At 41.3% G+C, this 14,155-nt stretch overlaps 1 protein-coding gene across 1 annotated transcript in view; it reads left to right on the forward strand.

Moving 5' to 3' along the window:
• Nucleotides 1–287: 287 nt before the first annotated feature.
• Nucleotides 288–14,155, forward strand: part of LOC123505354 (A disintegrin and metalloproteinase with thrombospondin motifs adt-2-like) — a 30,582-nt gene continuing 16,714 nt past the window's right edge. The window contains exons 1-11 of the mRNA XM_045256572.1: nucleotides 288–292; nucleotides 1,122–1,225; nucleotides 5,268–5,330; nucleotides 6,066–6,234; nucleotides 6,580–6,763; nucleotides 7,149–7,305; nucleotides 9,674–9,833; nucleotides 11,163–11,316; nucleotides 11,969–12,230; nucleotides 13,463–13,568; nucleotides 13,986–14,120. Coding sequence (XP_045112507.1) covers nucleotides 288–292; nucleotides 1,122–1,225; nucleotides 5,268–5,330; nucleotides 6,066–6,234; nucleotides 6,580–6,763; nucleotides 7,149–7,305; nucleotides 9,674–9,833; nucleotides 11,163–11,316; nucleotides 11,969–12,230; nucleotides 13,463–13,568; nucleotides 13,986–14,120 — 1,499 coding nt within the window. The remainder of the gene's footprint in view (nucleotides 293–1,121; nucleotides 1,226–5,267; nucleotides 5,331–6,065; nucleotides 6,235–6,579; nucleotides 6,764–7,148; nucleotides 7,306–9,673; nucleotides 9,834–11,162; nucleotides 11,317–11,968; nucleotides 12,231–13,462; nucleotides 13,569–13,985; nucleotides 14,121–14,155) is intronic.

The raw sequence follows: 14,155 nt of genomic DNA on the forward strand, positions 1-14,155 counted from the left end.
CAATAGAACCGAGACTGATTGAAGAGAAAAAAAAAAAGGAATACTCAATGTTTATGCCTGAGGTCGATGGCTCCTGCTAACACACAGGGATGATATCAGTGCAGGTGGCTTCCGTGGGTGTGTGTGGGCGGATGGGCGTGCGTACTTCAATCCCACTCTTGCATCCTCACAATACACGTAACAACAACTCCGGTGGGTGAGTTAATCGAGATGCAGGGATGCGTAATGCAAAACACAGGAGTGAGAGATGAGTGACGTGCTGGATGTGAGGAAAATACGGTGTTGCGATGCGGTGAGTAATTCAGTATGAGTGATTTGACGTGAGTGTAAATCAAGAGGTGAATAATGGAGTACTAATGACTGGTTCTGAAATTATTTTTTTCTTGTACAATTTATTTTTCAATCTATGTATCAAATTATTTTTTTCTTCCTTTTTTTTTTTATGAGAGAGGAGCACTGTTCTAAGGCTACGGAAACTTAGAAATAAAATACTAAAGTGAAAGTCTCTAAAAGAAACATCCAAAAAGATTACCCAAAAACTGAAGAATTTTTAAATCTTTCTCTAGAAAGAATTCAAGTCATAAGGTTAAGGAAAAATACAAAAGTAAGTTGGGAGTTCCAAAGTGTGAAGTTAACGGTGTGTAAGAGCGTGAGAAGCAGAAAATAAGGGAGAGAAATAAAAAGTAAAAAAAAAAAAGAAGAGGGGTGTGTAATATTTATAGACGGTTTATAGGACAATATTATCTAATTGTTACAATAGTGCGCTAAGATGTGACAAAGGTAATGGAAAATACGGTGAAGTCTAGTGTTACATGCATGGACATTGTTGGGGCATCCATGGGTGAGTGGGTAAAATGCTACAAAATAACTATGCATATTTTGAAAGTCAACAGGATATTGTGGTGATAGTGATGTGATAGAGAGGGAAATAGGAAGAGAAGAAGGAGGAGGAGGAGGAGGAGGAGGAGGAGAGCAATATCCACAAAAATTATTTTATGACATATGATGATGGTACTAAATTGATAACGACAACGAAGACGACAACGAAGACGACGACGATGACGACGACGATGATGATGATGATGATGACGATAATTTCTCACTCCGCAGATGCAGTAAAGCGGCTCATCTTTTCATCCCCCCAGCCACCATGGCCCGCCACTCCTCAGCCGCCCACACCCAGCCACTCCTAATGCTGCTACTGTTGTTTTTGTGGCCACTGACGGTGAGGCTGATAATGGGATCTCTCTCTCTCTCTCTCTCTCTCTCTCTCTCTCTCTCTCTCTCTCTCTCTCTAATCGTTTGCTTTCTTGTTTTCCTCTTTTCTCTCTTTTCTTACCTCTCTAATGTATTACTTCCTTTTCATCTCTTCTTTCCTATATATTCTCTCTTTCACTTCTTAATCCTATTTTTTTCTATACCTCCATCACTGCCTGTTATCTTATCAATTTGTTTTCTTTTATTATTCTTATTTTCATCTGTCTTTCATTTATTTTTTCTTCTTTATCAATTATTTATCTCTTCGGCTTATCTCCATTCCTTTTTCTATAGTCCATCGCTAACACTCACAAACACCGCTAAAAGTAAACCAATCTAATTAGCAATATACGTCACTCACATACACACACAAAAAAAAAAAATAAATAAATAAATAAATAAAAAATGGGTTGCGCATACACCGCCTTATGTTACGTCTCCTTCTTATATTACTTTCACGTCCTTGACTAACACCTAACGTTCGCGTTACATTAGCACGTCACAATAATTCGCCACTTTTACGTGAGTACATATGCACCTTGCGTAACATTGCTCATGCATCACGCTTACACGTCACGTCCACCTCACCGTCACGCAAACATCACATTTCGCACTACTTCTTGTATATAAGGTTAGAATGTGATGATTGGTGTCTGCAATGAGAGAGAGAGAGAGAGAGAGAGAGAGAGAGAGAGAGAGAGAGAGAGAGAGAGAGAGAGAGAGAGAGAGAGAGAGAGAGAGAGAGAGAGAGAGAGAGAGAGAGAGAGAGAGAGAGAATATCAGCAGCCTCTGACGTGATACTAATGATGTCATTTGACCAAGAAAAGCAAAATAGTAAAAAAGTTAACCCAGAAAGATCCTAATCTTCTCTCTCTCTCTCTCTCTCTCTCTCTCTCTCTCTCTCTCTCTCTTGCATGTAGATCGCTTTTTTTACCTTCTTTTTTAAACTCAGTTTGCGATTCATGTCTCCCTGTCTTTTGTTTAAATCTTGTCACCGTTTCAATACACCAAAAATATGGAGGAGAAGGAGGAGGAGGAAGAAGAGGAGGAGGAGGAGAAGGATATGATGAAAGAAAAGAAAGAGTAATGGAAAGAATGAAAAGGAAAGTTGTTTCAATCCTTTGTTCCATGTTATTCATATCTATTTTATTTATCTTATTGTTTCCCCTTTAATATTATTCATGCCTCCCTCTCGCCCTCATTTCCGACCGAATTTCTCCCTTTCCTCTATGCACTACTTTCTCTCCCCTCCTCTCCTCCACCTTCTCTTCTTGCGCTAATCACATAGTTATTCATCTTCCTTTCAGTTTTTGTTTTAGTAGTTAAGTTTTTCATGTCTTTTTATTATATCAAGTCCTCTCCTATCCTCCCATTCCCTCCGTCCCCTTCTCTCTCTCTCTCTCTCTCTCTCTCTCTCTCTCTCTCTCTCTCTCTTGCTCAACTTATTCTCTCTTATCTGAAGTCATGTTTTTCATGTTTCTTCTTTTTGTTTTCCTCCTGTTCTGATTTTTTTCGTTTCTGTCTGTCTGTCTGTCTGTCTGTCTTTTTGTCTATCCCTCTGTCTTACTGTCTTTACATGTTTATTTATCTCTGTTTACTTATCTCTATATATTTTAAGCAATCTATTTGTCATTTAATCGACCTGTCTGTTGTCATGTCCGTTTATTTGTATATCTATTTGCTTGTCAATCTTTTTATTTGCTTATTTTCTTACCTGTTTCTCTGTCTATCTTGTTTAATGTCTATTAATTTACTGTTAATTCATAGGTATGTCAGCGTGTATGTCAGACAGTTTTTTTTAACAAATTATCCGATCGTTGACATATAATTGTGTCTTACAGTCCATTTGATTTATTCCAGTGCCATCCACTTTTCTGTCTGTCACTGTCTTTCTTTCTAAATGTTAGTATGTCTGTCTCTCTATATATTATTTTCGAGTATAATTGTCTGCTTATTAGAACCTCTCTCTCTCTCTCTCTCTCTCTCTCTCTCTCTCTCTCTCTCTCTCTCTCTCTCTCTCTCTCTCTCTCTCTCTCTCTCTCTCTCTCTCTCTCTCTCTCTCTCTCTCTCTCTCTCTCTCTCTCTCTCTCTCTCTCTCTCTCTCTCTCTCTCATCGCGACACACCTTTACGGCTCCATAATGACATACTCTCAGTAATTCCCTTCCCCAATTATTCCTCCTTCATCTCTCCTTGTCCCTTCATATTTTCTCTTTCTCCTTTCTTTAATCCTTCCTCCCAGCCTGTCACCTTCCGTCCCATCCTTACTCAATCTCAATTTTACCTCCCTTCTTCCATTTTTGCTTCTTTATTTTTGCTTCTTGCTCTGGTTTCTTCCCTTTTCTTTTTTTTTCTTTTGTATTCCATTCTCCCCTTGCAAGTGCAGACTTAGTACAAGTTCACATAATTTTGTTTGTCTTTCTTCCCCTAATTATTCAGATTTTGGCCCATTTTCAAATTCTCTTTGCAATATATTTTTTTTTGTTATTTATTCTCTCTCTCTCTCTCTCTCTCTCTCTCTCTCTCTCTCTCTCTCTCTCTCTCTCTCTCTCTCTCTCTCTCTCTCTCTCTCTCTCTCTCTCTCTCTCTCTCTCTCTCTCTCTATTCTCTCTCCCTCTCCCCGGAAGAGTACCGTTTCTTCCTTGTATGATAAAAGGGCGGGGCTGGACAGTGTTTGTTAGCCTGTTTGTCTGTTTCTTTGTTGTTTTGTTGATGTCGCAGTTTTTGTTGTGTTGTTGTTGCTGCTGCTATAGACTGAGGATGTATGTGCGTGTGGGAACGGTGAGGGGGTGGGTGGGTATGTGGCTCTCTCTCTCTCTCTCTCTCTCTCTCTCTCTCTCTGACACTTTCTTCTTTTTCTCTCACTCTCTCCTCTTAAGGGCGTCCCGCTACTGCAGGCGTCACGGGCGTGTGGGCGTGAAGGACCAGCAGTGCGAAGCAGCCCACGCCCCACTACTAATTGCACCTCTCTCTCTCTCTCTCTCTCTCTCTCTCTCTCTCTCTCTCTCTCTCTCTCTGGTACCAAGTTCTTGCTAACTCACTTTTCTCTCTCTTTTCCTCTCCTTCTCCACCTCATTCCCTTTGTCTGTCTCTCCCTCGTCTCGTTTCTTCACCTTTACCGTTTCCTCGTGTTTTATTCCTTTTCTTGTACATGTTTGCATCATCCCTCGCTTCTTTTTGTTTGGTGTCTGTTTCTCCTTTCCTCTTGCTTTTCGTTTTTTTTATCGTTTTGTTTCTCTCTTCCCTCTCTCCTCTCTCTCTCTCTTTCTCTCTCTCTCTCTCTCTCTCTCTCTCTCTCTCTCTCTCTCTCTCCCTCTCTCTCTCTGCCTTCTAAAAAAAGTTATTTCCATTAGCGGATTAGCGGCAAAACCAATACCTATATCAAGAGAGAGAGAGAGAGAGAGAGAGAGAGAGAGAGAGAGAGAGAGAGAGAGAGAGAGAGAGAATAGTAATAAAGTAACGTATAAATTAGAGTGAATCAACTAATAATAATTTATGGCCTGTAGTGATTGTGGTGGTAATAATAATGGTGATAGTGGAGGTGGTGGTTGGTGGTGGTGGTGGTAGTGGTGATTGTGGTGGTGGTGGTGGTGGTTGTTATGGTGGTCTTGGTGGTGGTGGTGGTGGTGGTGGTGGTGTCTTGAAGTAGGTAGGGAAAAGAAAATTGTTAATGGAGCATGATTTTGGAGAGAGAGAGAGAGAGAGAGAGAGAGAGAGAGAGAGAGAGAGAGAGAGAGAGAGAGAGAGAGAGAGAGCAACAGTAACAATAATAACCTCAACGTACGTAACAACTCAGGTAAGTTCCACAAATTACATGTCACACCTGGTGGCTTTTTCCATCAAGAATAGCGTTATTTACTACATCAGCTGTCTTCGAACCAACTAACGGCATTATAATTCTCTCTCTCTCTCTCTCTCTCTCTCTCTCTCTCTCTCTCTCTCTCTCTCTCTCTCTCTCTCTCTCTCTCTCTCTCTCTCTCTCTCTCTCTCTCTCTCTCTCTCTCTCTCTCAGGGTGCTACCACACGGGAGTTGACGGCAGAGGAGCTGCGTGTAGTCTTCAAGGGAGAGAGACAGGTAAGAGATGCACAGGTGAGCGAGAAGAGATGTATGGAAGGAAAGAAGAGAGAATGAGGTAAAAAAAAAAGTTCGAAGAAAGAGATACAGGAAGTGAGAAAGAAGAAAGGAAACACAAAGGTGAGAGAGAGAGAGAGAGAGAGAGAGAGAGAGAGAGAGAGAGAGAGAGAGAGAGAGAGAGAGAGAGAGAGAGAGAGAGAGTGTGTAAAACAATGAAAGTATGTGTAACACTTTCACAACACAAAACAAGCGCTGTCTCATTCATTATTCAGCATTCACTTAACACTATGATGTAATACTAAACCTTGTCCTTACACGATGATTAAAACAAAGATAAATAAAAAAAAGGAAGACACATGTACTTTCTCATAGTGGGTATACATACATACATACATACATACATACATACATTCACCACTGTCTGCTGTAAATATTGTATGAATTTGCATGTATGAATGTTCACCAACTCTCTAAACATACGCATATGATTGATTGATATATATCATCTAGTTATTATCGTAAATTTTTTTTTATTTACTTTGTATGACCCTGTCAAAATGGAGAAAGAAAGAAATAAAATAAGCAAATCAAATATAGAAAACACATAAAATAAAACGAAACATAAAAAAAATGATAATGTAAAACAAGAAAATACGCCTTTTTTATTTTATATTTTTCTTCCTTTTCTCTTTCTTCACCCCCCCCCCTCTCTCTCTCTCATTTGCTCCTGTACAGTGCCTGTCTACAGTCTTGTGGAACCTCACTTGGAGTTTCCGGGCGGACAGGAAAGGAACAAGAGGTCAAGCGTGAGAAAACGGGACATTAGAATCACTGAGGTCCCAGAGCAGATTGACTCACAGCCCTTACTGAGACTTCAAGCTCTGGGGAAGACGTTCAATTTCAAGTAAGTTTGGAAAATACACGTTTAAATTTCCATTTCCTTCATCCCTATCATTTTTTTTTCTTTATTTTCCTTTTCTTGTTTTCGTGTTCTTGGTCTTGTATTTGATCTTCTTTTCTTGCTTCACTATTCATCTTTTAATTTCTTTTTTCCCCTCTTTTACTCAATTTCATCTTCATCTCCTCCTCCTCCTCCTCCTCCTCCTCCTCCTCCTCCTCCTCCTCCCTCGTCTTCTTCCGCCACCTTAACTTTTATCGTATTCGTCTGTCTACCTGCATGTCTGTCCCTGTCTGTTTACCATCAACCGCTCTCTCTGGAATAATTTACACCTTCCTGTCGCTTCCATAGGCTGCACCCAAACAATGAGCTCGTGTCGCCGCACTTCGCCTTCGTGGGTCGTCGTGGGGAGCAGGTGCGGGAGGTGAGGGAGTTGGGCAGCAGCGACCTGGGCTGCTACTACCATGGCGTAGACCAGACGGAGGCCAAGTACCCCAATGCTGCCACCATCGCCGTGGAGCTGTGTGGTCATGTTGTGAGTTGATTGATCTGCTGGACGTGAAAATATCTGATTGATTTCTTCGCAGGTGTAGGGTTATAGAATACTTTTATCTTGTGACTTTCTTATTTCATTTCCTGTCTCCTTTTTATTCGTATTACTAGTTGTTTCAAGAATCTCTTAATCTCAGTTCTTCTGTCTTGAATTATTTGGAATGAACTCTCATTTCTCTTGTAAGGTTCTTCTTACTAAACTCGTATGATGTAGAATGTGTTCTTCCTGCCTTTTCTTTTTGTAGTATTGGAAGTCAATCTTCCTTATTTCTCTTGTAGAATTTGGAACTTTTATTTCAACACACTTTTTCGTTGTTGGATCTTTTACCCGAGTCACCGTCTCAACACCCTTGTTTTCTTCGATGCAGCGGGGTGTTATTCACGGGCCCTCCCAGGAGTACATAATCGAGCCCCTGCCAAGCGAGGTGACCCATGCAAGGCGGCGACGAAGCCTTAGCGCCACGTCCGACATCCCCACCCACATTCTCTACACCAGGGTCACCGCCCTAGCAGCCCCAGAATATCGTGAGTCACTTCACCACAGAAACGGAACAAGAACTCCATGCCGGGAACAAAGTGTGTGTGTGTGTGTGTGTGTGTGTGTGTGTGTGTGTGTGTGTGTGTGTGTGTGTGTGTGTGTGTGTGGAGAGAGAAAGAGAGAGAGAGAGAGAGAGAGAGAGAGAGAGAGAGAGAGAGAGAGAGAGAGAGAGAGAGAGAGAGAGAGAGAGAGAGAGAGAGAGAGAGAGAGAATGTTTTCAATGCATAAAAACGGAGAAGTATTATGTTTTCAAGGTATAAAGGTGAGAGAGACACATAATGTTTTCAAAAGATACCTGAGTCATTCTAGCGCGCCATACAAGGAACAAGGGAACAAAGTACAGGGAAATGAAATCAAGGTGAATAGTGTTATGAAATATTCAGTACTAAAAACAAAATTCCCAAACATTTAATGAACCAAGGATTTTTATACACTATTATTTGATTTACAATATATATATATATATATATATATATATATATATATATATATATATATATAGAGAGAGAGAGAGAGAGAGAGAGAGAGAGAGAGAGAGAGAGAGAGAGAGAGAGAGAGAGAGAGAGAGAGAGAGAGAGAGAGAGAGAGAGAGAGAGAGTGTGGGTGGGTGGGTGCGTGTGTGCGTGTGTTCACCATGGTCGTTTACTTCACCCAGCCAACTTTTCCCCTACTGAAAGAGCTCAGAGCTCATACTGACCGATCTTCGGATGGGACTAAGACCACATCACACACCACACATACCGGGAAAGCGAGGCCACAACCCCTCGAGTTACATCCCGTACCTATACTTCCTGCTAGGTGAAGAAACTATAATTAAGAGGATTGCCCATTTCCCTCGTCGCTCCCGGAACTCGAACCCGGACCCTCTCAGTTGTGAGCCGAGTGTGCTAACCACTATACTACGCGGTGTGTGTGTAATTCACTGTTCACTGGGTTTTTTTTCATTGTTTGATCTGCTGCAGTCTCTGACGAGACAGCCAGACGTTACCCTACGGAACGAGCTCAGAGCTTATTATTTCCGATCTTGGGATAGGTCTGAGATCAGGCACACACCACACACCGGGACAACAAGGTCACAACTCCTCGATTTACATCCCGTACCTACTCACTGCTATGTGAACAGGGGCTACACGTGAAAGGAGACACACCCAAATATCTCCACCTGGCCGGGGAATCGAACCCCGGTCATCTGGCTTGTGAAGCCAGCGCTCTAACCACTGAGCTACCGGGCTGTGTGTGTGTGTGTGTGTGTGTGTGTGTGTGTGTGTGTAGAATACTTGGCCAATTCAGTGTCACTCCTTGCTTTCATTCATGACAAACACCAAACACTGCTACTCACCAATCCTTAATTAGAAGTAACGCCAGCCACCTTGGCAGTCACAGCTGCCTTCTGTATCTGCTTGTATTTGGCAGCAAAAAGATTAAAATAACTTCAGAAATGCAGTGTGAAGAATTTGCTCAATTTATTTACAATTTATCTATTTATTTGTTATTGTTATTATTATTGTTTTTATGTTGCGGTTATCGTGCCTGTAGGTTTACTTTTTACTTGAAGCGCTGTTCAACTTCCACCCATTAGTGGCGCAGGCAATTTTATTTTTGGTGTAACTACCTAGAACCTGGGTATCATGGTGACATGTAGGTAACTTTAAACCACTCGACAAATGGCAAAGTATCAAGGTGGTACGTGGTGGGATTCGAACCTACGCGTGGACATCTGCCCGATCCCACACTCACCACCTTATCCACTACATCCACTACGCCACCACTTCCCTGTGTCTGTGACTGATAAAAAAATTTAATCTGTTTCCATAAGTTTAATAAGAAAAGTGTGATTTAACTAAATGAAGAAAGATAAGCTAATGCTTCTCCTTGTCATAAGCGAATGTTTCAACTTTCGTGTTTTATTAGATATGCAGTAAGCTCCTTTAGAATGTCTAAGACTAAAACTCTTTTGAAAAGGGAAAAATAATCACTAGAAAACCAAAGCACATCACATTTTTCTTCACGTCTCAGAAGTGGACATTAGATTTCCTTTTATATAAGACTGATATTTCCTTTAAAGATCGATAACCAACACAAACCAATTTACTTGCCTTCACTAATATTCACAATCATAAATATTCCCTCACACCCTTTCGTCTTTTCTTTTGTATCCTCAACATTCTATTCTCCTCAGGTTTCTTACGCTCACACGACATTCCCAGGCGCTTCTAAATGCGTATTGAGGAAACAATAAGTGGGTGAGGAAGGAAATTATCAGGAGAGAGAGAGAGAGAGAGAGAGAGAGAGAGAGAGAGAGAGAGAGAGAGAGAGAGAGAGAGAATATACTGTGATGATAACATGACCCGGCAGTGTCGAGGCCGCGGAGATCCTTCATGACAGGTCAGGAGGCAAGGGCAGCGATGGGGGAACGTACCGGCCTGCGCTCCTACTACGACAGCTATGAGCACGTGGTGGACTCGCACTTGAGATCCGAGTGGGACGACCTGAACCCCGGCAGGAGTTATGACAGGTGAGTGGGAGGAAGGGAGGGAAGGAGGGAGGGCAGGTAATGGGAGAAGGAAAGAAAAACCAGGGAAGACAAAGGAAGGAGGTCAGAAGGGAAGAAAAGTGAGTGAGAGACAGAGAGAAGGAAGGTAGAAGGAAAGGAAAGCAAATAAGGTAGAAGGAAGGAAACAAACAGTGATAAAGGAAAGGAAAGCGTAAAATATGTAATGTAGTTTTATGAGTTCTCAGGAGTGTGGTACACATAATAGTAATAATTCACTTTTAAAAATTTACACTTAAAAAACACATTTTTCATAGGTATAGGTATACTTCTCATATCAATATTTTCTTTTTATTTTGCATGATTCAATAATATGTAACCATCGATGATAAACTATTAAGGTTTTTTTGTGCAGGTCCTGAACTGTATTAAAACACCAGTTCTGGTAACTAGAGAGAGAGAGAGAGAGAGAGAGAGAGAGAGAGAGAGAGAGAGAGAGAGAGAGGATACAAACGAGAATAAAAAAAAATGTAGAGCGTCAAGGAAGTGAACTTTAGGTGAGAAAGGAAGAGAAGGAAGACATGCGTAATGATGAAGAGAAGTCATATAGGTGAGTGAAGGAGAGGATACACTGGGGTAGATGGAAGGATGAAGAAAGGAAGTTAGGTGGAAGAAAGACAGAAAGTGATGAAGGTCAGTTGGCGGAGGGGAAGCAGGAAACGATGAATTACACGGACTAAAAGCAACAGTTATTTCTCCCAAAAATATTTCCACTTTCTTTTAACAATATATCAGCAGCACTTTCTTTCCAGACTGTTTTAGTATCTAGTACTTTATCTCTTTTTAAGTACACCGATTGATAAAAAAAAGTCCATATACAACACATCACAATTACTTTTATAAAGAACTGTACCACTTTTTTTTTATGGAACAGTTTATAACAACCACTTTCCTTTCTTAGCATTTTCATTTTCCCTTTAATCTTTCCTCAATCCATTAGTACAATGAAAAAAAAGGTAGAAAGAGAAAAAACTCAATGAATTAAAGTCACATTCCTAACAAGAATTTAACTCTAACTTCTCAGTAATGACCAGGCAGACCAATTTCCTTTCTTTCATGTTTTAGATCCTCGTACTCTTTCCACAATTACCACATTGATTAACGAAAACGCACGAAATTACATCCTCCATACTCCATACTCCATACTCCATTTTCTTCTAACATTGAGTAATCTTTATGTCCCTTGATTTATCTTGCGCAATTAGCACGCCAATAAAAAGAATAAATCAATCAATAAAAAAAAAAAAAACGCTATAAATAACAGTAAATCACTTGTTTGTTGTGTCGGGACAGGGATGAGACAGGGACGGCGGTGCAGGGAACCAAGGACCTCTATGTCGAGACGTCCGTGTTCGTGGACCGTGACCTGTATCGCCACATGCTGGAAAACTTTCCCAAGGACACGGAGGAGCAGGTGCTGAAGGTGGTGCTGGCCATGGTGAACGCGGTAAGTGCTCATAGAGGGGGGAGGGAGTGCTGCATGACTCAGATAAGGAAGATAAGATGTTGGTGGAGTTCATTGGATACTGGACAATGCTGAGGAGTCTTATTTAATAACTGATAGATGGACTGCTGATATACTGAATGGCTAAAAGGTTGTGTGTTGAGGGGCTGACTGGAGAAATGGGTTAACAATTCAGTGTAAAGCAGCACAAAACTTAAATGACATGCACTTAGGATTCAAAAGTTAAAAACTCGTAAATAAAGTTATCTTTTATAAAATTTCCTGTTTCACTTATTTTGGAACTAGCAACTTATCTCCTTTCTTTGTGATCCTGGTTGTCATTCACTCCACTGTATAAAAAAAAGTTGATACATGAAACAGCAGCCGTGGAAGGTTGTAACTACTCAACCACTAACTTTGCTACTATAGTTATATATTTCAAAATCTTAATCAAAACTTGTACTGAACATTTTTTATTTTTATCTTATTTATCTATTCATTCATTGATCTACTTGATCGTATTGAATTTTCTTGACCTTATTTTTTTCTTTAACATTCGATTAAGATCAGTTAAATGATTAACTCATCCAGCACCAATGCTTCATGACCTTATCGTTTCTACTCACCATGTCCATCGAGCACTCCACACTTCCAGGTACAACTCCTGTACAACGATGAGTCGCTGGGCTACCATGTCAAGTTCGTGCTGAAGCGTTTGGAGATTCTGTACACGGACCCGCCAGGCCTCTACCGCCCCTATGACATCGACCAGTTTCTCACCAACTTCTGCCTGTGGCAGCGAGGCGAGAACCCAGCGAGGGACGGCGACGCGCTGCATTGGGACCACGCACTCATCTTGACGGGGCTGGACGTGTTCACTATCACCCCGGACGGGAAAGTGAACGCGCAAGTTGTCGGTGAGTAAACGAGAACAAAAGAACATTTTTCTAATCACTTCTCGAGTTATCTTTTATTTATTTATTTATTTATTTGTAAACGCTTTCTCTTATTATATTATGTTAATGAATGCTAAAAGAACAACTTTATCTTTTGGGGTGAAACACATCAGGGGATCTAAGCTCTGGCCTGCTACTGTTTGGGTGTATCTATGGCAGAATGCAATAGAGTCGGCCACTGACGATAGATCAAGCATACCTTGCATTATTGTCATGGAGTTTTATCCAACTGTAATGCTTGGTCAATATGTTTTTGTTTCTGCTTTGAAAATAAGATAGTAACTTGCAAAAACTTGCTGATTATTTTGCATGGCGTCTTTTGCGTTAATTATACTGTAATGACTAATTAACATTTTTTCTTCCTGCTGCACCACAGCTTTCTTTATAACTCTTCAGTTGCTTTGAGAATAAGAAAATAAGAAAATAACCTGTGTGTGTGTGTGTGTGTAATTCACTGTTTGATCTGCTACAGTCTCTGACGAGGCAGCCAGACGTTACCCTACGGAACGAGCTCAGAGCTCATTATTTCCGATCTTGGGATAGGTCTGAGACCAGGCACACACCGGGACAACAAGGTCACAACTCCTCGATTTACACCCGTACCTACTCATTGCTAGGTGAACAGGGGCTACACGTGAAAGGAGACACACCCAAATATCTCCACCCGGCCGGGGAATCGAACCCCGGTCATCTGGCTTGTGAAGCCAGCGCTCTAACCACTGAGCTACCGGGCCGTGTGTGTGTGTGTGTGTGTGTGTGTGTGTGTATATATGTGTGTTCGTGTGTGCGTCTGTGTGTGTGTGTGTGTGTGTGTGTGTGTGTGTGTGTGTGTGTCTTATACTGTAATGACTAGCATTTTTTCTTCCTGCTGCACCACAGCTTTCTTTATAACTCTTCAGTTGCTTTGAGAATAAGAAAATAAGAAAATAACCTGTGTGTGTGTGTGTGTGTGTGTGTGTGTGTGTGTGTGTGTGTGTGTGTGTGTGTGTGTGTGTGTGTGTGTGTGTGTGTGTGTGCGTGTGCGTATATATGTGTGTTCGTGTGTGCGTCGTGTGTGTGTGTGTGTGTGTGTGTGTGTGTGTGTGTGTGTGTGTGTGTGTGTGTGTGTGTGTGTGTGTAACTAAATGAAATCAATATCGAACACTAACTTCAATTGCCCTTCCCTCTCCACAACCTTCAACTTCCTTCCACAGGCTTGGCTCCAGTGGCCGGCATGTGCACTCGTTCCAGTTCATGCACAGTGAATGAGGGTCGCCACTTTGAGTCTGTCTACGTCATGGCGCACGAAATTGGCCATAAGTAAGTGAGAGGGAGGAAAACTACCGTAAACCCTCATATGTGAGGAAAACTACCCTAAACCTTCATATGTCCTTGTAATTTTCCCTTCTCCCTCGTCTCTCTTTCACTCGTGTTCTTTATTCACTTTATCTCCTCATTCATTTTTCACGTTATATCTGTTCTTTCTTTTCCAGTCCCTTTTTCTCATCCATATGTCTCCTCATCTACTTATCACTTGTTCTTCTTAACGCTCATACATGTCTATTTCCTCTTTTCTTATTCCCTTTCATCCTTTTCTTTATTATATATGTTTCACTTATTTATCTTATTTTCCTCTTTCAATTCTAACGCCTTCCACCTCATTCTTTTCTCTTATATTCGTACTCTTCTAGTTCATCGCAGATCAACCTAATCCCTCTCTTCTGTCTTCATCCCCAGCTTAGGTATGCGGCACGACGGCCTTCAGGCTGGCAATAATTGCGACCCTGGGAGGTATATTATGTCCCCCACCCTTGGTTCTGGCAAGATTACCTGGTCATCCTGCTCCAGACGTTACCTTGACGCCTTCCTTAGGTATGGACACACACACACACACACACACACACACA

The sequence above is a fragment of the Portunus trituberculatus genome, chromosome 18 (assembly GCF_017591435.1).
Source record: "Portunus trituberculatus isolate SZX2019 chromosome 18, ASM1759143v1, whole genome shotgun sequence".
Classification (NCBI taxonomy): Eukaryota; Metazoa; Arthropoda; class Malacostraca; order Decapoda; family Portunidae; genus Portunus; species Portunus trituberculatus.